Below are 25,251 nucleotides of genomic sequence, written 5' to 3'. Positions count from 1 at the left end.
TTTTCCAGGATATCCAGGTTCTGTACGAACCCTGTCTTATCTATAGTTGGTTACCATGGAAACTATAGAGCTATTTCTTTCGGAGTTCCGGCAGGAAGTGGGTAAACGCAGTTATTTCGAATCAAGGGAACGAGATATCATATTATCATATTTGGTGATATACTTCAGCTACACGTAAAAAGAACCAGGAGGCGTGGTTTTTCTACTGGAGAATCGCGAGCTAACATATTCTCTGTTCAGCTGAATACATTCTTGGTAAAACGCCTGAAATAATAACTATGATATTGTATGCTTAGGGTACTCTGATACAACCTTAGAAAGGGAAAAAGTATCAATACTTATTTAGGGAAGTATCTGCTTATCGGTGTACCATTTGGTGTACATAAAATAAAATAAGTATTATTTAAAGTTTTCACTTTCTGTTGCAACTGAGTATAAAACGGTACCCGTATTGTCACGAAATTATACGTTTTATAATTATACTTGGAATATCTAAGGCTTAATTACAACCATGCTACAAATGGAATCTGATAAGTCGAATTTGAGAAATGGATTTCAGAAGCACTTAAGTTTTAGGAGAATTTTGAAATTCACGAAACTAATCTAGTTGCCTGTAAATTAAAGAGTAAGTTGCAAATAGATTTTCGGAATAGAAACTTAACTATTTCTCGTTCATTTGATGAAATACCGTCTTTAAGTTTATTTAATATTAAAATTAAATTTACGATAATATTATCGCGCATAGTTTGTGCGGTCATGGACTATGGTTGTGTCGGAATTTTCCCCACTTCATCTGATAGGTTAGATAGTTCCCACTATGCTACCAAGATGATTCTTGTAATATCCTCGCTAGATAATATGGCGATGCCATGTTAGCGCGCGCTCTAAAGGATACACGTGAGTGTGTGTTTTTAAAACCATGTAAGCACCCAGGTACAAAATTCAGTAGTAAAATCCGATAATTCTATAGGAGATTTTTCGGATTTGACCACGAAATCAGTAGCATCTGCATTTTGTATCCAAGGCTAAACTCTATGTTGGGAATAGCGTGTAGTCAATGACGTCAGCCACCCCGCTAAAATTCCAATTGTTTTGGCGTTCTACTAATTATTTCTAATTAACTGAAAGCAACGAAACTTTAAATTTGGGTACTTTAAACGTAAGCGCTTCGTTTAATAACAAAATTAAAGCAGCAACTAATAATTTGCAACTTACTCATTTAACGTATTTAAACGGTTAAAAAAAGCAAAATGAGTTGAGTGAACTTAAATTCGAGCCAAGGCTCGAAACAAGCGAAAATATCGGTTGTCAACTACTTCATCTTTAGACATTCCAAGTCTATACGTATGTAATTTCCTGGTAATACTCGTTTCAGAAGAGGCTTATAAAACCGGATAAACTTCGTGTAGTAAAACAAAGTTTATTTATTATACTGCAATCAAGGTTGGCTGAATTAAATCAATTTGATTTAAATCAAGTAATTGTTTGAAAAAATCATCGATTAAATCACGCAATGCATTGAATAATAATTTTAATTAATTAATTAATAAAAAATAGCCAAAACTAAGTTCTTAAAAAAATCATTGAAAATCTGAGTAAACTAAAATATTAAATAATTAAATTTAATTCAGATTTAATTTAATTCAAGATTTGCTAACTGATAAAAGTAAAATATCCGTTAATTATACAGGAGAAAGTCATTAAATGTATAAAACAAATCAGATTTAAGTAAAATAAACTGAATGATTTGATTTTAATTAAAAAAAATCAAAAACGTGCCAGCCCTGACTGCAATGAAGTATAAAAAGTCAAATTTGGTTGGTTGCCAGATGACTTGGTATTAAGCCTAGCCTATCACAATTTAAACGAAGTAACTTCGGCAATAGGGCCAAATAATGATAATAATAATTTCGGCCGATATCCGAACCACTAAATCCAAAGAAGAAAAAATGTATCGTATCTTTCACCTTTGGCGCTAGTCGTTCGGACAGCGAACTAGACCAAATCTTGAGTCGGCTTAAAAGACTAGGATCGAGACCTTAATCGACATGACCAGCGTTTGACAAATATAGGCTGGTAATATCCGGGATGAAGGTCCGGTACTCTGGTAGACTTAAACAACAGTGTCGTAGGAGAGAGAATATAAAAAGGTAAGCCAAGCTTACCCCGCGAACCCTTGTCCGTAGTACTGTCCGTAAGGGTACTGCATCCCCTGCATAAATTGGCTTTGCATCTGCGGATATCCGGCTGCGGCGGCGGCGGCGGCTTGGGGGTACCAATAGCCCATCTGCTGGTAAGGATAAGTGTACTGAGCAGCCAAATTCTGCGTCTGTTGCTGGTTGTTCGGGTCGCCAGTTTCTTTGCCCCACGAACACTTGACGGGCTGACCGTTGATGTCCGTATTGTGCACTGAGACGATGGCGTGCGTCGCGGCTTCTTTCGTACCAAACCTGGAAAACGCCGAAACAGGAACTTCATCATCATCTTTGTCTTTTTAGCAGATAAGAGAAAACGATGTCCGATCGTTCGAAAAGCTAAAGTACCTGATAAAAGCGTATCCTTTGTCTTTAAATACTCTAATCTCCTGGATGTGACCATACTGACTGAATGTCTTCTGCATCAGGTCCTCTGCGTTTCCCCGATTACAAAAATAGTTATTAGCGTGTAATGGTACGTCTTTGGTAATGATACGTTTAGGGGGTGGTCTTACCGGATAGTCCTTGCGTGATGCCGCCGCAGTACACGGTGCAGTTGGTGGGACTGGACTGATTGTAGACTTCGTCGAAGGTCAAGGGTTTAGAATTTGCTGCCGGACATGCGAATAAAGAAACAAAAGACGTAGGTAAGACACGTGCTGCCCCCGCTTCGGACAACGGTCAAAGCGCGGACATTCTCAGAAGTAGACTTTCTACAATGCTCCGCGGCTGATATAAACGCCACCCAATAAACAAATTTTAAAACAAGTGGCGGGTCATGATTGGATGCATTTCCTTATTATACCGCCCCCTATCGTTACCAGGGACCCCACTCAAATCTTAAATTTTTTAATAGGAAAAATAGCTTTATATTTCTAAATATATAAGACCTTATAGGACTATTTTTACAAAATTATAGGATTTTATAGGACTATATATGCTATATAATTTACTAACTTTAGGCATTTAAAAACAAAATCTATATTTAGAGAAATAAATCTTTGATTTTCACTTAAAAATAGAAACTATTTAACCAATTTATCACAAAAATATACTAGTAGCTAACCATGTTAACAATAACAAAAGTATAGACTAGAATGACTTGGTATAGGAATTTATCCTATAGCTATATCTAGCAATTTAACCAAGTGGCTGGATTAGAAATGCTAAATATCAAAATTACATGATTTTATAGGACTTTTGCTAAAAATATAGGATGTTATAGGACAAAATATAGGATTTTATATTAATTATAGGACCTCTGGGGTCCCTGCGTTACAACTGCGCGAAATATTTCATATTAATTTATTTAAAATTTAATCAACTTAGCCAATTACTAGTAAAAATATATCTAATATTTAATTTTGTTCAATCAAGAATATGTTCATTATAATTTACAAAATACTATTTTAAATATGCGGGAAAGATATTGGACTAAATAACACCAGTTATTTAAATAACACCAGTTATTTAGTCTCCAAGCATAGGGTTTGATCATCTCAACCAATCGGACCTAATACACTAGCTCAAACTCCCTACCGACAACGACATCTATTGAGTTATCGAGGTACTACAATAAAGCCGCCATTTGCTTTAAATTAAACAGCTGTTCTTGTTCTACGAAACAATATACAGGGTTGCCACAGTTTTTCCACATTCAAATTCTCTGACTTTTCCAGGTTTTCCGGAGATTAGACCGGACTTATTTTGTGCTAATATTTTGAATTTTTAACCTATATTTTAGAAAAGGTTTTCTATTGGCAATCGAAATTAAATTCTCTGAAATTTCCCCGACTATTTGACCCATATTGAAAGTCCCCGACTTTTCAACCCATGTTCAAATTTCCGACTTTTCGATCCATATTCAAATTCCCCGACTTTTCGATCCATATTCAAATTCCCCGACTATTCGATCCATATACAAATCCCCAGACTATTCGACCCATATTTAAATCCCTAGACTTTTCGACCCATATTGAAAGTCCCCGACCTTTCGACCCATATTCAAATCCCCCGACTTCTCAATCCAAATTCAAATTCCCAGACTATTCGATCCATATTCAAATCCCCCCGACTATTCGATCCATATTCAAATTCCCCGACTATTCGATTCATATTCAAATTCCCCGACTATTCGATTCATATTCAAATTCCCAGACTATTCGATTCATATTCAAGTCCCCTGACTTTTCAACCTATATTCAACCACAAGGAGAACGAAGCCAGCCTTTAAACAAGCTAATGCAGTGTTGTGTACAATTTTCATTGGACGAGCCTTTACGCTGCACTTTTTACGGGCGGGGGGGAAGACAATTTCCGCATTTTCCCCTTCCAACGGCAGCGGGCGTTAAAGCGTCTAACCAATGAGAAATGTACACAAGAAAATGTACGACTTTGGACGGGTTGCGTTCTCCTTGTGTGGGGTGTTTGTTGCTCCTAGGTTCCAGGTACTGTGGCAACCCCGATATAGCCTATTGCTAATTGTTAATGGTTTAATGAATGAAATGAAGTCAGTTACTGCGGTACTTACTGTCATTTTGGGTTCTGTTGGCGGGTGGTTTTCTGGTGGCCCAATTGGTTCTTATGGCGCGGCTTCCCAGCCACTGCCCGTTCATCGTCCCAATGGCATTCTCGGCGTCCTGTTTATCACGGCACATTTCCGACCAACGCCAAAAATCACGCAACGCCACAACAACAAAAAATAGCACAAAAATTAAATGAGAAAGCGCGCTAAATCGACAAGCAAATTAGGAAAAAACAATGAAAAAAAAACATGATCCCAAAATGTTTTGCCCCTCCCCACCCACCCGTAATACTTCTCGTTTCAATAATTTAACATTAAACGCATAAATATATAAAGTAAGGAATTAAGAATTATATAAATAAAAACTCTGCACCTGGATGCCTAGATCTATCACATTTAAAAAAAAACGTAAAAATATTGATATAATTAGAATATAAATAGAGAATATTAGAAAGCAGACGAAAATATAAAATATCTATATTAAAAGAAAAGATTTTTTTACGTGCAAAAAGTTTTCTCTTCTATAGACTGATTTTGCTCTTTCATTTTTTTAAATAAAACTTGGCTTTAAAAATGAAGTTAAAATATTTTTTTAACATACTCTTAAATAGAAAATTTAATAAGAAAGAAAAGGGGCGTATACCGGTTCAATTATAAATTCTACAAAAAAAGGAAAGTAGATATTTTGAGAACGAGTGTAGTATATGTAAAAATATGAATAGGACGCGCGTTTTGTGTCCCCATCCTAACGATCTATACACGTACCGCTTTCTTAACAAAAGAGACAAACCCGTAACCTTTGGATTTTAACGTCTGCGGATCGCGGACGACACGGCAGTCCCTAGGAAGAAACGGAAAAAACACACAAAGAGAAAAAGAAATATCATATTAGATCCATTTATTAATTCACACCAAAAAGCATTAATTATTATAAAAAAAGAGTATAATATAATTATAAAAAAGAATATAATATAAAAAAAGAATAATAAAAAATTAACTACAAGTATCCTTAGGAAAATAGAGAATTTTACCAATCTTTGTATTTTTCTAACTGATACTTTTAGTTTGGATTCTAAAACCAATTCTCTGTAATGTGACTAAAGCGAATTCGTCTTAAAATCTCTTTAAAGGAAGGTGTCACCTTATATATTTCTATATAAATAAGCTTGTCTATATCGGTAATATGATAAATCGTAAACGTTTCCTTTAAAATTCATCTGTAATTAAGTTTAATTACGTAAAAATTAACTTTGATGTACGTTCCGGCAATCTAGAAGCAACAAACACAGCAACCCACACAATGAGAACGCAACCCGTCAAAAGTCGTGGATATTCTGGTGTACAATTTTCATTGGTTAGACGCTTTAGTGCCTACTGCCGTCGGAAGGTGAAAATTCGGAAATTGTCCCCCCTCCCGCCCGTAAAAAGTGCAGCGTAAAGGCTCGTCCAATGAAATTTGTACACGACACTGCGTTAGCGTGTTTAAAGGCTAGCTGCGTTTGTTGCTCCTAGCTGCAATACACCCCTCACGTGACTGGATCAAGCATCTGATAGGCTGTCTTACGATCCAATCGCGGAATCGCTTTTTCGTCACGTGGTGATTATAGAACTAATCCCGATTTGGTTAAAAAGTGGCTAAAACGGGTAAGAGTTATGGTTATAATGAAGTACGAAAAAGAATCAAGAGTAAGCTTTGGCTCTAAATCCTCTTCGATAGTGAAATTTAAAGATTCGATTGCTAAGCCTAACGCTCAAACAGAAAGCGGTTAGAGGAAGAAGCCACGACCACGTGACGAAAAGACGACTCCGGAATTGGATCGTAACAGAGCCTATCAGATGCTAGAGTCAGTCACGTGATTTTCACGGGGTGTATTGCGGGGATGACGAACGTACAACAAAGATAATATTTACGTAATTTAACTTAATTAAAAACTAATTTTAAAGGAAACGTCTATGATTTATAATATTACTGATATAGACAAGCTTATTGATAAAGAGATTTATATAAGGTGGAACCTTCATTTAATAAATAATATAAAAAATATAAAATAAAGAAAAATATAAAAAAATTAATATAATAAAAAGGTTAAAAAACTTAATAATACAGATAAAAGTTTCGGTTAATTACGTAATCTCAATTTGTATTTAAATTGAGATTAAAGTTAGCTACACGCGTCTCGCTTATATTAAACGCGCCATTTATTATCTACGCGCGATATTTAATTTGAAATGGTTATATTTTACAAAGGGTTTGTTGATACACAGAAGGTGGATGAACCAAGAGAAGGAACAAACCAGCATTATCGGAAATCCTGCATCGAAAAGAAAAAGGAAGGCGAAACATTAACGAAATACACTTTTCCAAAAAGCTATCGTCTCTCGTAAGAAGTTCAAAAACATTAGATGATGGATAAGAACGAAATAACGCGGAAGACAACGCGAGACAACTGATAAAACGAAATAAAACCGCAGAAAATTCAATGTTCGAAAAATCGAAGCTTGTTAAAACGAATAAAAGGAAAAGGGAGAAATAACATCGTGCTGTAAGCATCCCTTCCTCCAACAGGAAGGATGGAGATACGGACTGCAGTTGGGGAAGACGGGTTTTTTTCTCTCCTCTGTTCCCCAAATCAAATTTTAAACTTTAGGACCAAGAGAATACGCGGTTAGTTTCCTTCGCTATCCGGGTGGAAAAAAAATCGTTGTCCATCTTCGAAATACACAGCCAGTTTCCTGTCCATTCGCGTTATCTCCGGGAAGAGACGAAAGAAAACTCCACCCTCCTTTTAACTCTATCGTATTATCGAAAAGAATAAGATGTAGTCCCACAAACAACAACATCCATACTAACACCGGAGGAGAACATCTAGTAGGAAATTAAATTGAAGGTAGCGAAAAAATACTATTAGATTATCTATATACCACGTACAAACCACGTACGGAGCGACCACGTTTTGAGAAACAAAAAATAACTACATAAACTGAGGTGGAAAAATTTGACCCAAAATAGATTTCCGATAACCTACGCTTCAAAGATATTATCTACTTTTCGAAAAAGGAAAAACTTAATTTTTGTTTTCCAACTTCTAACGTGGAGAAGAAAATCGTCTCTATGGAGCAGCGCGAACGGGACTCGCACCTCTAATAAACTGTTTCCTTTATCATTATTAAATCTTCGAAGAAGTGATGGTCGTAAAAATTACGATACAAGGCGAAAAAAAATATATATATATATATCAGGTCTGTTCCGGAGAGGTTAAAGAAGAGCTTTGACGTAAAAAAATTCCCAGCATTGGTAACGCCGTTGGTCGAGGATATAGGCAACATGGCCAGCCGTCGTAAAAGATTTCTGCCAGCGTTTTATTTACCCGTAAGGTGAAAACGGCGGCAATCCCGTAAAAACGGAGAATATTAGGAAAGCCGGACGCTTTTACGACGGGAATGTTTATCGGGACGGGTCAGAATCGAGCAAAAAGAGAAGGCAAAACCTGGTGAACAGAGATATTGGACTCTAAGGCCATTGGACCGCGCGTAGAGGTGACCGCGCCAAGAAAACCAAAAAGTCGATGGTAAAATTTTGGAAAATTGCGATTTCCTGGTAAAGTATTGCTTGATGTTTGCGTACTACCTTTCTTTCTAGCGAAATTTAAACACCATTATCTTCTTAACCAATATTTAATCCTCTCTGAACGATTGCCAATAAATGTCTGCTCGTATTTTATAACTTATGGACAATAAACGTCCTGAACCCAATTATGTATTTATACTCGCGAAGACTTACTATGTTAAAACAAGTGTCGGCTCAGAAGTGAAGTAGCTCTTTTTTCAACAGATGTCGCAAGCGTCGAAATGAAACAAGTTGCTTAAGCTATATTTTGACCAAAAAGGCGGGACATAAAAGTACCCCTCGCGTTGATTGGCTATAACATAAATTATAGTAATTTTGGACAATATATTTTATATGGTATAAATAACTTAAGTTAAAGTCAACTAAGTAGAGTAAAAGTTGTCTAATTAAACTAAATAGAGTAAAAGTTGTCTAATTATAATACTCTACAATTCGCTATTTTGAATTTAAGCTTCCTTTTCCAAAAATAGTAAAGTCGTTTTGTCGAAGAATGGGATAGATTCATTGTCATCTCTAATAAGAAGGGCCTCTTGTGGCAATGATAAGAGCCTAAAGTCGCTTTAACACGATATTTAGTGTTTCTCCAAAAATGGCCAATAAATATTTTTGTCACAGAAAATTATAAAATAATAATAAAAATATTTTAACACCGAAATTTCAGATTTGGGCTACTTATGGCAAGAATATACGCATAGGAATGGTCAGATTCTGATAAACATTAGAATAGTCTGTTAATTTTTTTGGAATCATTAATTCTAACATTGTAAGTTCAGTGTAAACTAAGACATTTTCACAATAAACTTCTTAAAAATTTAATTCCAATTACTTTTTTAAGATTTGAAATGCTATTTTTCTTTATTAGCCACTATTTGCCACTGGTCTGCAGTGGCCTTTTCTCCAAATTGATGGCTTTTTAGGAACACTGCTAAACACATTCTCATCGAACATCAACAAAGAGAAGTCCAAAAAAATCCGAACAATTACCGGTAGTTCGATTAAAGGAAGTGTTGTTGTTTTAAACAGCAGACGAAAACTGTCTATTACGGAACAAAAGGGCAATTTTTGGGTGATAAGATGTAAGGACAAGGGCGAGGTTATCCCAATAGCCCGGCGAAATGAATGAGGACACAACGAGACGGAGGTCCGGGAGCTTCGCTTCCTGATGAAGATGAATTATTTTCAGTGCCGAGGGATAAAAAGGGAAGAAGCAGCGAATTTCCCTCTCGAATTAGTGGTATAGCGAACGAGAGGGGTCGGCGAAACAGGCCGGACTTTCGCCGAAAACAAAAGAGTAAACGTAGCTTAAAACTACCGGGAATTAAAGGCGATGGACACACAAACGTACACCCAAAGTGAGAGCGCTGAGTTTACCTCTCGCAAACTTTCCTTACAAACCTTACAGAAAACGCTTGGCAAGACGGTGAAATCTCTACGATAAGAAAAGTTTCCGAAGCACTTTTAAAGGGGAAATTGGGATAGTTTTAAAAAATAGCTCGGTTAATAATGGTTTTAAACTATTCTCTCGGGAAAGCTCTCTTTAATTTCTATCAATGGATCTCGGACGAGGTTATGTCTTTGAAGAGAGGGGGGCCTTATCCACATTCGTTTCGATCGCGTTGTACTTACCCCTTTTTTGTGGATATTTTTTTTAAGTAACGCAAATAAACACGAAAACGAATAATATAAAAAAGTTAAAAAATATAACAGAAAAAAAGGAGTAGAAAACAAAAGTGTTAAGATAGAGAGGTTATGTTAAGAGCGTAAAAAACAAGAAAAAAACAGAATAATAATAAAAATTGTAAAAAATATAAAAAAGATAAAAAATGATAATAAAAAAAGGAATAATAATAAGAATGGAATTTGCCTACTACATTCGGGGCTACACGGGTGTGAACGAGCCGCTGAGTTTCTCTCGGGCCCCCAGATTAGGCGGCCTCTGACTGGGGCCCCGTAAGGCGGGCCTCGCGCGCCTGAGGGGAGAGCACGCATTCTTAATTTTTCGAATCGAACCAACAATTATATCAAATGAACACAGAAAGCTATATATATATATATATATAGATATGTATGTATACTTCTCTGCACTGCATATATAGTTTATATTAAATGTTTTCTAAATATTGTTAATTTTAAATCGCCACAGAATAGAAAATCATTTTTTTTAAAAACAAAACTTTCTCTTTAAAAACGAAATTAAGAAAAAACTAAAAATCAAAAATAATAATAATCAAAACAAACTTAAATAAATTAAAATAAAAACGATCAAAAAATACAAATTGTGAAATTTAGATATTCTTTCCTTATTATAAAATTTTGGTAATTAAATATTAATTTAGAAATTTAAGAAATCAAAATTTGGGGAAAAAAACGTTATCGAAAGAATATCTTAATTTGATGGGATTAAAAAAATTATCAGCTTGAATTTCCACTTCCGGGTTTATTCAATTCTTTAGTACTTACTCTGTCAGATATTTAGTTTACTTAGAAAGGTGTTAACGTGGAAACTCAAGCTATGGACACAAACGGACGGCACACTTCAAAGCATATATACTCAAAACATTATTTTGATGAAAAAATACACGTATATAAATATTCTCAAAAACAAAAATGCTTAACGGACACAAAAAAATTAGATAATAAAAAATGGCAAAAAAAAACGACAGACAAAACGAAAACAAAACTTACGAAATTTCGCCAAAAGGCGCGAATGCCTCCCTAAGTTGTTGCGTCTCGATTTCAGGACTTAGATCGCCAACAAAGATATGATAGTGCTCTGGAAAAGATAATAAAACACTTGTTTTCACACTTCCGAATTCAAAAGAATACTATTTCTTAGAGCGTATTAGTATTATACCCATATCACACTATTCCTATACACTTGGAAAACATTATTAAACTTGATCAGGGTTCGTACGAAAATTTCTGATATAAAATCCCGGACTTTTCCAGGTTATCCCTGACCAATTTTTGCTAATATCCCTGACCTTTTTGGTTATATTTTTGGACATTTTATTATTATTTTAGGTAAACATTTCTTTGTTAATGCTGGGTTCGGTTGACTAACTAAAATCCCTGACCCATCCCTGACTTTCTACGAATTTATTTAAATCCCTGACATTATACCTCCATTCTACAGATCCCTGACTTATCCAGGTTTTCCAGGTTCTGTACGAACCCTGTTGATTATTCATTTTCGATATATGCCACTAATTGCGGAGAATTTCTTAACATTTTAGTTACTTCTCGTCTACGACAATTAAAACACGTCGTACAACCAGAATAGAAAATAGTGCTTTCTAGTAGAAAAAAATCACCAACTATTTCTCTGAACTGTACTCAATGTTTACTTTATAAGGAGTTGCTACCACAATAGAGTAAATACTACTATATAAAGGGTGTAGACTACTACAATCAGGTTATTTGCTACCACAATAAAATAAGATATTTTCAATGGTCAATAGCGTATATCACTACTACAATTAGAGTGTTTCGTACCGCAATTCTTATATTTTCTAATGTAATAATTTCAATAACTACTACAATCCTGGTGTTATCTAGGAGAAATAAGCTCTATTACTACTACAATCCTAGAATTTCCTACTGCATTAACCTTAATTATTATTATAATTCTGGTAATCTACGGCAATATTATCTATTACTATTACGAACAGGATATTTCCTACCGCAAAAAGCTCTAACACTACTACAATCCTAGTATTTCCTACCGCAAAAAGCTCTAACACTACTACAATCCTAGTATGTCCCACCGCAAAAAGCTCTAACACTACTACAATCCTAGTATGTCCCACCGCAAAAAGCTCTAACACTACTACAATCCTAGTATGTCCCACCGCAAAAAGCTCTAACACTACTACAATCCTAGTATGTCCCACCGCAATAAGCTCTAACACTACTACAATCCTAGTATGTCCCACCGCAATAAGCTCTAACACTACTACAATTCACGTATTTCCCACCGCAATAAGCTATAAAACTACTACAATCCTAGTATGTCCCACCGCAATAAACTAACACTACTACAATCCTAGTATTTCCCACCGCAATAAGTTATAACACTACTACAATTCACGTATTTCCAACCGCAATAAGCTCTAACACTACTACAATCCTAGTACGTCCCACCGCAATAAGCTCTAACACTACTACAATCCACGTATTTCCCACCCCAATAAGCTCTAACACTACTACAATTCACGTATTTCCCACCCCAATAAGCTCTAACACTTCTACAATTTACGTATTTCCCACCGCAATAAGCTCTAACACTACTTCAATTCACGTATTTCCCACCGCAATAACCTCTAACACTACTTCAATTCACGTATGTCCCACCGCAAAAAGCTCTAACACAACTACAATCCTAGTATGTCCCACCGCAATAAGCTCTAACACTACTACAATCCTAGTATGTCCCACCGCAATAAGCTCTAACACTACTACAATTCACGTATTTCCCACCGCAATAAGCTATAAAACTACTACAATCCTAGTATGTCCCACCGCAATAAGTTATAACACTACTACAATTCACGTATTTCCAACCGCAATAAGCTCTTACACTACTACAATCCTAGTACGTCCCACCGCAATAAGCTCTAACACTACTACAATCCACGTATTTCCCACCCCAATAAGCTCTAACACTACTACAATTCACGTATTTCCCACCCCAATAAGCTCTAACACTTCTACAATTTACGTATTTCCCACCGCAATAAGCTCTAACACTACTTCAATTCACGTATTTCCCACCGCAATAACCTCTAACACTACTTCAATTCACGTATTTCCCACCCCAATAAGCTCTAACACTACTACAATTCACGTATTTCCCACCCCAATAAGCTCTAACACTACTACAATTCACGTATTTCCCACCCCAATAAGCTCTAACACTACTACAATTCACGTATTTCCCACCGCAATAAGCTCTAACACTACTTCAATTCACGTATTTCCCACCGCAATAACCTCTAACACTACTTCAATTCACGTATTTCCCACCGCAATAACCTCTAACACTACTTCAATTCACGTATTTCCCACCGCAATAAGCTCTAACACTACTACACTCCACAGATTAGCTTCTTGTTAAATATATTGCGAACATATTTTACGGGGATGAAAGTGGAAAAACGATCGTCGAAGGACAGAATCAGAAGCGAATTATCGCTTTCGCAAGTGCCGTTTGCCAGAAGAGGAGAGGATAGGAGGCAGGTCGGGGGTGTTAGGGATCAGTAGGCGGATCGCAATTTAGCCGAGGCTTAGCAAAGAGATTATGACGCTCGGTCGAACTGATTGCCCCATTGGCTAGCACGCCTAATAAACTTCCGTCCCGATGTTGTCCCGCTGGGACCACCGGGACCAAGGACCTAGTCGCCCTATATCAATATACACGTTGCGCCGTCGACAATTTACTAGGCTTCAATCGAGCTTCTCGACACAATTCTGTTCCGGGATAAACTACGCTAAATGGCGAGGGCTACTGTCCTTCGACGCGAAGGGCCAAAAGATCGACGAAGGTTGAATTTCGTCGCTAATTAGTTTCTACAGTGGCGGAATGAAGCGTTTTAATTCGGAACGCGTCGTTTTCGAATTTACACATCTCAACAAGCAGCAAGAACGTTTTCCAATTTAATACGTTTAATAAAGATTCGGCGCTAAAAAAATAGTAAAATTTTACTAATTAGATATGAAATCTGCAAGGACAACAATATAAACAATTAACGAAAGAGCGATCGGATTTTGGTGGAATTCATTCGGTTAGCGTTTCCAACAACGGGGATGCTAAATCAGATCAGCGGGTTGACGTAAATGACGGGTTAGTGTCGTTTCCAAGGAGGAATTCGAAAGGGTGCCCAACTCCGAAGGGAGTTGAAGCGGGGTTGAACAAAACTTTACCGAAAGTTCAAAAGTTAATTTGGTTAAAGCCTGGAGGGGTGTGAACTAGAGTTATCTGGAATTATAACGGGGGACGCGCCGCTTGTCTGATCCTGTTAAGCCTTCACTCGATATCGCGGACCGACAAAGGCAGCCGAGTCACAGTCGTTTAATTCCCGCGGCGTCGAAGGCTGCTCCCCGACGACAACTGGAAACACGATCCAGAAGCGCGATACAATTGAAATAAGGTCTATTAAAATCGCCGATTTGGATCGGAAAGAGCCTCAGTACGACGGATTTGATTTAAGGATGGATTAGATACGGATGAAACAACTTTTTTTATATTATCATACCAAACAGTCATTTAGAAATTTTATTATCATTTTAGTTTCGCCATCAACAATTTATTAGATTTTTTTAAAGAAAATACTTAAAAAATATAATGGGGATGATAATAATAATAATAATAATAATAATAATAATAATAATAATAATCAGCTGGGCTAATACCCAAGGCACCACCTTAGGCCTAAGTCATCAGGCGACGTTTGAAGCCATTGGGCAGCATGACGTAGATAATACGTCATTCATACTTTCAATTGGAAAAATAAACATACCAGCATGGCGGCCTATTTTATCTTTTAAAAATGCATGTATTTAAACTTAGACGTCACCGCGTTTTTAAACACACATGTTTTATTGGAATCAATTAAATAACGGGCTGATTTGATTGAAGGGTATAAAGGTAGGTAAATAAAATGCTAAAATTATTCTCAACACATTCTTTATCTCTAAAATTGTTAATCGTTAAAAATGTTATTTTAAAACGCCATAGTTCCCAAAACAGAAGATTTCAGTGAGGACCCACTTACGCTACCCGATAAAACGGCGCCTGGGTATTGTGGTCAACATTCCTAAATATTTTCGACACAGGTGCCTCTTGTATTTAAGAACGCCAATACGTCGCCAGTCACATTAGAGACTGGCTTTTAAATAATGGGTTAAAGGTAACAAAGCGGGGACTTAACGAAAAATCAGGTCGTGAAGCTACTAAAACGACCTTCGTTCTCACCAGATTGGCTAAGGCCGCGTACTAAAACCAGGGTGACCAGGGAAAAGCTTTGAAAATTTTATAGGAAAAATAAGAATTTTAGGGGCGAATTATAGGAAAATACAGGAAATTAAATAGGTGAATTATAGGAAAATACAGGAAATTAAATAGGTTAATTATAGGAAAATATAGGCAACTAATTAGGCTAAATATAAAATAGGTGAATTATAGGAAACTAAATAGGCTAAGAAAAATATGGGAAAAATAACAAGGTAATTATTGTATATCGGTATACTTTGACTTGAATCACCTAGAATATTGATTATGTTTTGTACACTGCTTTCTTGCATTATTGGAGCACTTGGCGGATTTACAAAGCTCGTACATTTCAAGATTTTGTTCGAAAATGGCAGTATTTACAGTAGATGATGACACGTACAAAAAAAAAGGTTATTCCGTTTTCAAAAGACCGTGAAATTATAGGAAAATAGGTAAGAATAAAGGAAATTATAGGAAGGCATTAAAAATATAGGAAGTCTGGTCACCCTGTAAAACGCGTAGGGGGACCGGATAAACGTAGGCTACGTAGCTTTACCGTGCAGACTGTTTAAACTACACGTTTCTCCAGTCGGCGTTTTCCAGAGCGGGCTTAACTCGTCTAATATAATAGGAAATCTCGCGTGGCAACTTAGGAAACAAAAGCTATAGACGGCAAGGCCTATCTAGGTAAGGGGCGTTGCAACGGCTCTTCTATTATTCTCGGAACTGAATTAAGCCGATTCTCGCCCGACAAATCGAGCTTAGTTTGGCGCTTTTTAAAGAACCGGCGGTTGAGGATTTTCCCAAAAATCCCTGACTCAAAGTCCGTTCTTTCGGTCGACGAAACCGACAAAGAATGGGACAACCGTGCTCGGCTTTAAAAGGACTCTACAGATTTCCGTTATCACCGCAGCCCTATCGCTATTTTCATCTAAGAATAAGATTCGTTTCCCAGATTGGATATCCGCGGAAGATTTGAAATGGACAAATTGAAAAAGAAACTCTTTTTAAAAAGGTTTTAAGGTTTATTTTGTTAAATTATAATTGTAACATGCCCCGTTAAGCCGATTTCATAATGGGGGAATAAATCAAATATATTATTTTTCTAAAAGGTTTAATAACTTAATTATATTCGGGAAAGTAAACGGGTTCAAGTCCAAATTAAAACTAAAATTAATTATTAAGTAAACTAACAGTAATGTCAAAAATAAATAAAATCAGAAAGTTATTTTTATTTAAAACTAAATTTAATTCGGAAAGAGCAAAATAAAAAAATTCCTTTAGAAATATTATCGATGGGTAAAAGAAAAGATAATTTACCTGCTAAAATTTTGGGATCGGGTCTGGTTGGCGTTTCGAAAATGGGTCTAAAAGTGCACGGTAGAATGTTCATAGCGGTGGGTAGGCTCCAGCACGCGTGGGACATGGTAGCGGCGGCGATCATGGGTCCCATACCCGACATCAAAAGCAATCGCGGGGACAACGAGCAACGGCCAAAGGAACCGACTAGAAGGGGACGGGTCCCGAGCAACGGCCGAAGGAACCGACTAGAAGGGCCAAGGATACGAGCGGAGAGAATGAGCTACCGATCGAACTTTCGGGAGAAAGCGGGCTGCCCCAAAAATAATCACCCCTTTCGTTTCGAAAGCCGCCGCGGGGTGGCGCCACCGAGCGAGATCAAGCCGTGAAGCCGAACCGCAGTCCGCTAGTAAACGCGACGACTGTCCGGGCCGATTTTTTCCCGTTCCGTCTCTAACGGGTACAAATTGCAAAAACACGGAGGGTCCGAGAGTGCACGCTGGCTATTTTCCCAGCTTGTAGCGGAGACGCCTGGCGGTATAAGTGTCGAGTTAAAAGTTACCAGTAAAAAGTGGACGAACGCTCGAGAAATACAAACGCGTAAAGCGGATAACGGCGTTCGAGAGAATGAAGACAAACTGCACCCTTTCGATAGCTTCTCGAGGAATTATCGGGTGAAGGGGGAGGCAAACGGGGTACACGCGATTAGTCTTTGGACGGGGGAGCGGAGCGTTAATTGCTATCGATATTAAGCATTCCGCGGCGAGCGAAGCGATTAAAGCGATAAGAGGTTTCTTGAAAAAAGGGGCCTTTGCCGTCCTATATACCCCGACGTCGCCGCTTCCCCGCTCGCCAACTCCGTGTCGAGCGGGGAAGCCGACGACCCATTTTACCCACTCTTACGTTTTGCTTTAAAAACGGGAGAGTTTGTACGTGATCGGAGCTATCAAGTAAAGAGAGTTAAAGAGAGAGTTTCCGAAATATTTCCTCCGCGCAACTACCAAAATTTATATAGAGGAAAATATATAAACGACCAGGGTGACGTTCGACCTAAGATTCATTCTTCCGTTGCACACATACACACGGATAAGTGGCAATTACAACCAATCATTGTGTTTAAATTTAGATGTTCCATTAAAAATTGAAATACCGATAAGTGTAAATAAAATATATAAAATATTAACTACGTTAGTTGTCATCCTTGAAAAGGCTGACATTATTCGACAGATCGCTTTACAAATTGGTTATAGGGAAACAAAACATTGAAAACGACGCCATTAAAGGTTCGATTTTAACGCTTTTATTGATACAAGATGGCGCTGTAGATATGGGATTAAATATTTACGGATTTATTGAAAAATAACTTAGAACTTTAACTATATTTTTATTAGGTTGCCACAGTTTTTCCACAATAAAATTTCCGGACTTTTCCAGGTTTTCCCTGACTTATTTCATGCGAAAATGTTTTAACCTTAATTTTAGTAAAAGTTTTCTATTTACAACCTAAATTAATTTCCCTGATTTTTGGACTAATTTTTAAAATTCCCTGACTTTTAGACCCATATTCAAATACCCAGACTTTTCCAGGTATTCCAGGTACCGTGGCAACCCTATTTTAAGTGAAGTTTCATAAACAAAAGTTCGATTCAGGTAAAAAAAGACACATTAAAATTATAATTTTTCTCGGTTTTTAGATAATTAAACATTTTGGACCTAACCACAGGCGTATCAACACAAATATTCTTAATTTGAATCGAAAATTCGTTCAAAATAGAATAACTAATTAACACAGGTCCTTAATATTTAAAAAGTTTCTCGGATGGAGATTAATTTGAATATCAATAAAGAACGAAAAGCTAAACGAAAAAAGAAGTGTAACGGCACTTTCTGGGAAATCGCGCACCTTCCCGAAATTTCTTCCGCGTGGACGATGACATATATCGTGAGCGCGCAGGAAATATTTAAACAAAAGGAAAAAAAACCCACCTTCCATCGGGGAAATATTTGCGGGCTTCATTTACCAAAAATAGTTCCCCCGCGCCTGGTCCCCCTCCACTCCTTTTCTTCTCGACCAAAATTGTGGAATGCACGCATTATTTTCGGCGACGAAAAAAAAGCGCGAGAAATAGCTGGAAGGACTTGAGTGTAACGACACCTAGAGGCGAAATATTCTATAACTTTTCTAATATTTACGCTATAAACATTGTTTGGAGCCTAACAATTATGCCCAGAGTACTTTCTCCCCCGAAAATACGAGCGAAAGGTCCTCTTTCGCACCTGCTCCACGCGGAAAGAGGAACAAAAGCCAACGCCTCTTCGCTTTACCAAATATGGAAAACTTGCGAAATTAGCAACACAAAAGAAAATAACTTTTCGGGGTTCTTCCCCTCTCTCCACCTTCGTCTTTACATTAACATAAGGGAGAGTCTTTCCAACAAACTACCGTTCTTAGATTTAGCTCCGCTGGCGAAGACGAATATCTTCAAGATTTAGTCGGTGACGACGCTCGAAATTCTCGTTAGAGACAAAACCATTTTACTAACTTTAAAGCCATCACGATGTTTTTCGGTCGCGGGGTCAAAATTAGGGTCTCTTTAAATTAACCGGTTCAAAATTAAAAACGACCTGAAATTAAATATTAATTTTCTAATAAATATATAATGGATCTTTTCAGAGTATTATTTTTAACATTGATGTTAATATCAGCACTGATAGTGACTAGCCACTCTGATAATAGTTACTAAAAAGTGACCAAATAGTGATCAAATCGCCACTAAAAATTAACAGTTTATTATAGTAAAAATCACAGCATATGTAATAATAACTTATACTTTCTTAAACATATTAGTAATTATATTATAGGGGTAGAAACAAGATAATCGACCTTAAAGGGATAATATCTTTTTAAAAAATAGAGTTATGATATATTTGAGTTAAATTAACAATTTTAGCTAGATTATTAGTAACGTTCCCTATGAAATTTCACTATGAAAAATATTTTTGTAAAGAAAACCTATTAAATTGAAAAAGTGACTAAGTATCAACCCTGTAATATTGTTAAGTTACCGAAAAAATTGTCCACAAAACTGTCCACAATAAACACATACTCCCGTTAAAACTTTTGAAATTTATGTCCTTAATTTTGCACATATATCACCACTGTTTTGGGTAAATATTTATATAAAAACATGGTACCTCATTAACCCCGACTGAAAGGCTAAAACTTCCGGCTGCGCGCTCACGCTAAAACCAACTTATAAAGAGAAATTCAGAGAACACGACCTCAAAAATAAACACAACTTTTATACAATTCAAGAAAAGAATCCAAGCGTGAAACTCGGTAACAAAACAAGATTCGGAATTGTTGTAAAAGAGGCCAGTCGAACCCATACAGTCCTCACTAATATAATTAAAGAAATAGATCTATTAAAGGCCTAGTTTTCCTTAAAGTTCTCTTCCCGCCACGCAAATATCCTGGTGGTAGGCCAACCGCAGAACACGTTGACCTACCACCAGGAAAACAGGCGGAAGAAATACTAGGCCTTTAAGAGTACATTTTTTGTACCTCTACACGCCTGTGTATAACGTCTTAAGTAAACTACGTTGAGTACACGTAAAAAATACTTTAGATAATATACTTTTATCCCAAGGGACTTTAATGTATTCATCCTGACTTGGAATATATAAATACAGTTTTTACGCCATCAAGGGGACCCCTGGTAGGTAGGCTAACACGCAATCTTCTCTGTTTAGTAGCCATTAGGCAATACGCTACCCCGACTACGGAGATGGAGCTAAAATAGCCTCCCCGTTCCAAATCCCAGGGGAGGCTAAAATGGTTACTTTTACGAAAGTGTGGGGAGGGGGTAAAAGCTATATACGTAATCGTAACCTAAATATCAGCTGTTTAAAACCGGACGTATAAGTACGGAGTCGCGTTGAACGGAGCGGTAACGCTAAAACTATCCCGAGTTTCTCCTATATATACACTCCCGCGTGGAAAGAGAACGGACATTCGCGAGGAATCGAACGCCGCGATTGCAGCGAGCGGTGACGGCCGAGAGAGACGGATCGAAGCCGGTGGACTTCTTTCGGAGTCCGAGTGCCGCTGGATATATACTTGGTTTCGCGCCATTTTGAACCAAAAGGTCAAAACGTGACTGGTAACACTGTTTTTGTGGTTGTTTTTAAATAGCCTGTATAATTTACTTTGCAATATATCCCAAATCGCTAGCTAAAAGGTGGATTTTCATATATCGCTAAGGTATTTTCCAAAATACAGAACTATCTAGAATGAATTTAGCTATCATTCTGGTATACTTTGTAGAGTGAGTTTGCCCGCTTTTAGTCACTGTAGGAAAGCTATAATAATATGGTCGGAATTATCCCAAATAACCACCTACAATCACTGTTATATGACGGAGAAAGCGCTATAGTAGAAGACTGTAGGATCACTATAAAAACATGGTCGGAATTATCCCAAATAACCACCTACAATCACTGTTATATGACGGAGAGAGCGCTATAGTAGAAGACTGTAGGATCACTATAAAAACATGGTCGGAATTATCCCAAATCCCCACCCATAATCACTGCTAGGGGATGGAGAAAGAGCTACAGTAGAAGACTATAGAAACATGGTCGGAATTATCCCAAATCCCCACCCATAATCACTGCTAGGGGATGGAGAAAGAGCTACAGTAGAAGACTATAGAAACATGGTCGGAATTATCCCAAATCCCCACCTAAAATCACTGCTAAATGATGGAGAACGAGCTACAGTAGAAGACTATAGAAACATGGTCGGAATTACCCCAAATCACCACCCATAATCACTACTATATGATGGAGAAAACGCTATAGTAGAAAACTGTAGGATAACTATAAAAACATGGTCGGAATTACCCCAAATCACCACATACAATCACTGCTATATGATGGAGAAAGAGCTATAGTAGAAAACTGTAGGTAAACTATAAAAACATGGTCGGAATTATCCCAAATCCCCACCTAAAATCACTGCTAAATGATGGAGAAAACGCTATAGTAGAAAACTGTAGGATCACTATAAAAACATGGTCGGAATTATCCCAAATCCCCAGCTACAATCACTGCTAGAGAATGAGCGAAATGATGGCGCAAACGTTTTGGCGCGACTGAAAAGTCTATAGATTGTAGATAGAAACAGTACACTATTTGGTAAACTCGAGAGCTCATTTCTAAAACGCGATTCCCGCGAAAAAAGAATGAAATAAATGATAATAGAAGAGGCATTATAATCAGAATAGCGTTCAGAGGCTATCAAGAGCGGGAAGGGAAAGATCTATTAGGAGGACTTAAAAACAGAGAACGCATTTAAATTTTGGAAAGGACTGAGAGGGGAGGAGGAAATAGAGCTATTTTTCCGCCAGAAAGCCCGTTTAAGTCAGAAAAGGGGAGAGGGGTAGGTGTCATTTTCCCCATCACGTAAGATGGAGAAGAATTGTGTACATAAAAGCGGCAAAACGCCCAGAGAATAGTGTTTTCCCTCTAAAAGATTTATCGAATGAAGAAGTTTACTTACTACTAGTGTCCTGTTTTGGCGTATTTCCAGGCGAGGTTGCCCAGTTCACTTTCATCTCCTGCAAAATGCGTTAAACAAATATTAGTTCTTTTCGTTTTGAGCATTCTTTTAAGTGCACGTTATTTATTTTTGCAAAAATTATTTCAACTTTGACTAAAGAGATGTTTGGAATACCTAAAATATATTAAAATTTTCGCGTTTTACAACCGAGTCGTATAGCACACTTTAAAATGAATATTGTTCGCTTATAATTCAAAAATGCTATTTCGATAAACTGACTAGAGCTCTGCGTAACAGATAAATTAACTGACAAAATTTCGACTAATCATAAATATTTTGGTTAACTGTTTATTTATGGATAAACAACGATTTAACATGCAAAAAATAATTTAATTTTCGGATAATTGCAGGTTATGGATAAAAATAAAATAAGTGGTTAGCTATTTCGATAAACTGTCAAAGTATAAACACTGGTTAATTTTAAAGAAAAAGATCAACGTAGTGGTCGATTTGATAACCAAATCATCCGAAGTTTACCTTACTAAATATTTTATTCGAAAAATATAAATTTCAAAAATAAATATTATATTAAATGATATTTCGATAACATTTTTAATATTAATCTATCAATTAACGTATAGACACTTGTCAATTTGATAAATAAAACATACTAAGTTTACCTTACTAAATATTTTATTCGAAAAATATAAATTTCAAAAATGAATATATTAAATGATATTTCGATAACATTTTTAATATTAATCTGTCAATTAACGTATAGACACTTGTCAATTTGATAATTAAAACGTACTAAGTTTACTTTACTAAATACTTTGTAGAAAAATATAAATATTAAATGTAATTCCGATTGAAGTTAAATTATACGTTAATCCCTTTGAAGCAAAATTTTTAAATTTAGTTAAACTACAAACGAATACCGAAGTGTATGTCTAAATATAGAGTTAAATAATTAACATAATAAATGAAGAATAGAGGTTTGAAATTTATAATGAAAATATTTTTCAAAATATCGTCGTATAGATAAAGTATAAATCAGCATTCTAAACTATACATACGCGTAAACAACCCAGGGAAAATCGGGTACATATTTAACGTATCATAGGCAAACAAAATGGTGGATGCAAATTTGGAGAATACTCATTTACATCTACACAAAGGAGCCGCCGTTGAAACTTTGGCCCCAAAATTTATAAATTTCGCTGAAATCTTCTAAAACGAAAATATGCCTTAAACGAAATTTTCGAAAAGTTAATTATAAACAAAAATACAGATAAGCGGTTCATTTAAAACTACGTACAACCACGCTCGCCTGATAAGGATTAAAACTAGAGGTCATAAAATACCCCAGAACCTAATTTTTATGATTTTATCCAAATACCAAATGAAGCGTCTATAAGGTGTGTTAGAGGTTAAGCAATTCCGAGCGTTGCATATAGTCTATTAAATAAAATAAACGGGTTTCGCTTGAACGGTAACGAATTTGTAGCGCACCATATTTCAAGAGCTCTATAAATCTGTCTTTTTGCTAAAAACAAAGGGGTATGGAATTAGTGCATAGCGGAGCATCAGTAGGAACTAGTTCGGGTTAGAGGGAAGGCGGAAAAGTCGCGGGAAAATGGGGTGGAGGCGCAAATTTATCACAGTAATTATCAATTCAAATTAAAGTTGGGAAAATAAGCTGGCAAACCCAACGGCAGTACTATATACTTCATTGTATATCTTTTACCAGAGCCTGATAAATTGACCCCGGTGCATGCTGGGAAAACTATAATTCATCAAATGACAACGTCGTGAATATACGTATTTAATCAGGGTATACCCGCCGATTTTATATATTTAATCAGGGTATACCCGCCGATTTTATATATTTAATACCTAAACAAATATTTTCATAAGATATATTTCCCGTCTTCTTTAGTCGTCCAAAAAGAGCTCTCGTTATAAGAAGTACTACCTACAGCCCCTCCTCTTCAATCGAACGGATGAGTCTCTCTTGGGTCCGCGCTTTTCAAGTGTCCTTGAACGCCCGCTAAACCCGATGATTTGTTTTCTGGGGTTTTGCCTCGTTCACTATTTTTCAAGAGGAGACAGCGGGGACCCAAGCGACACTCGACTTTAAGTAGCTCGGCTCGTATAGGTTTGAAGTGTAATGCAACTTCGTATCACGGTATACCTCGGGCCGAGGCAAGGATCTATATTTTGTTGTTACAACGACAACTACATTTAACAATCTGTTTATTTACACGAACTATTGAATTTACATAATATTATAAATTAAATTTAAATCATATCGCCAGTTTACTATTTAAAATGACTATTATTCTTAACATTATTAATTGCAAAGCGATCTTAATAAATATTACTGTGTAATTATTTTCATATAAATATTAATAGGCAAACAATTTCAATTTAAATTTCATAATAAGCAATTCTACAGGTCTAAAAACAAATATTTTATTTAATAAAATCACTTTCTTTAGATCTCTAGAGTATTCTGTAGACATTTCTAAACGAATATCTTAAAATAAAATCATTCTAAAACATTTATCTAATTTATTCCATGCAATATATTTTACTTTAAATTATTTAATTAATGCTCTTAAGGTATTTGCAAGTAAGTTCGTAAAATATTCTAAGGCAAATAGCATTAGAGAAGTATTTCCTGAAATTATTGTATACCCTGAGAGTCCTACATAGATAGTTTTAAACAAATAACCTCAAGGGTAAATCACTCTGACCGTTTATTTAATTTATTCCACGGAATAAATTTATTTTAAATTATTCTTCAAAATATTATTGCTTTTAAGTAATTCTAAGGAATATTAATGCTCTTAAGTAATTCTAAGGAATATTAATGCTCTTAAGGTATACTAAAGTAAGTTCTTAAGGTATACTAAAGTAAGTTCTTAAGGTATACTAAAGTAAGTTCTTAAGGTATACTAAAGTAAGTTCTTAAGGTATACTAAAGTAAGTTCTTAAGGTATACTAAAGTAAGTTCTTAAGGTATACTAAAGTAAGTTCTTAAGGTAT

At 36.3% G+C, this 25,251-nt stretch overlaps 1 protein-coding gene across 5 annotated transcripts in view; it reads right to left on the bottom strand.

Annotated features, from left to right (window-relative positions):
* LOC149934899 (nucleolysin TIAR-like) overlaps positions 1-25,251 on the bottom strand; it is a 296,032-nt gene that overhangs the window by 5,776 nt on the left and 265,005 nt on the right. For 2 of the 5 annotated variants that reach the window (XM_090152831.1, XM_090152835.1), the window contains 7 exons: positions 22,201-22,258; positions 11,033-11,120; positions 5,485-5,560; positions 4,726-4,834; positions 2,711-2,830; positions 2,544-2,628; positions 2,166-2,450 (listed from right to left, as the gene is read on the bottom strand). In XM_090152831.1, the coding sequence (XP_090008957.1) occupies positions 2,166-2,450; positions 2,544-2,628; positions 2,711-2,830; positions 4,726-4,834; positions 5,485-5,560; positions 11,033-11,120; positions 22,201-22,258 (821 nt within the window). The remainder of the gene's footprint in view (positions 1-2,165; positions 2,451-2,543; positions 2,629-2,710; positions 2,831-4,725; positions 4,835-5,484; positions 5,561-11,032; positions 11,121-22,200; positions 22,259-25,251) is intronic. The other 3 variants (XM_090152832.1, XM_090152833.1, XM_090152834.1) reach the window with 3 other exon arrangements.

Source organism: Leiobunum rupestre, chromosome 7, assembly GCF_980474605.1.
Source record: "Leiobunum rupestre chromosome 7, qqLeiRupe1.1.hap1, whole genome shotgun sequence".
In the NCBI taxonomy this organism is placed as follows: domain Eukaryota; kingdom Metazoa; phylum Arthropoda; class Arachnida; order Opiliones; family Sclerosomatidae; genus Leiobunum; species Leiobunum rupestre.
The sequence above is the reverse complement of the archived record's forward strand: the minus strand, read 5'-3'. Positions and strand labels throughout refer to the sequence as shown.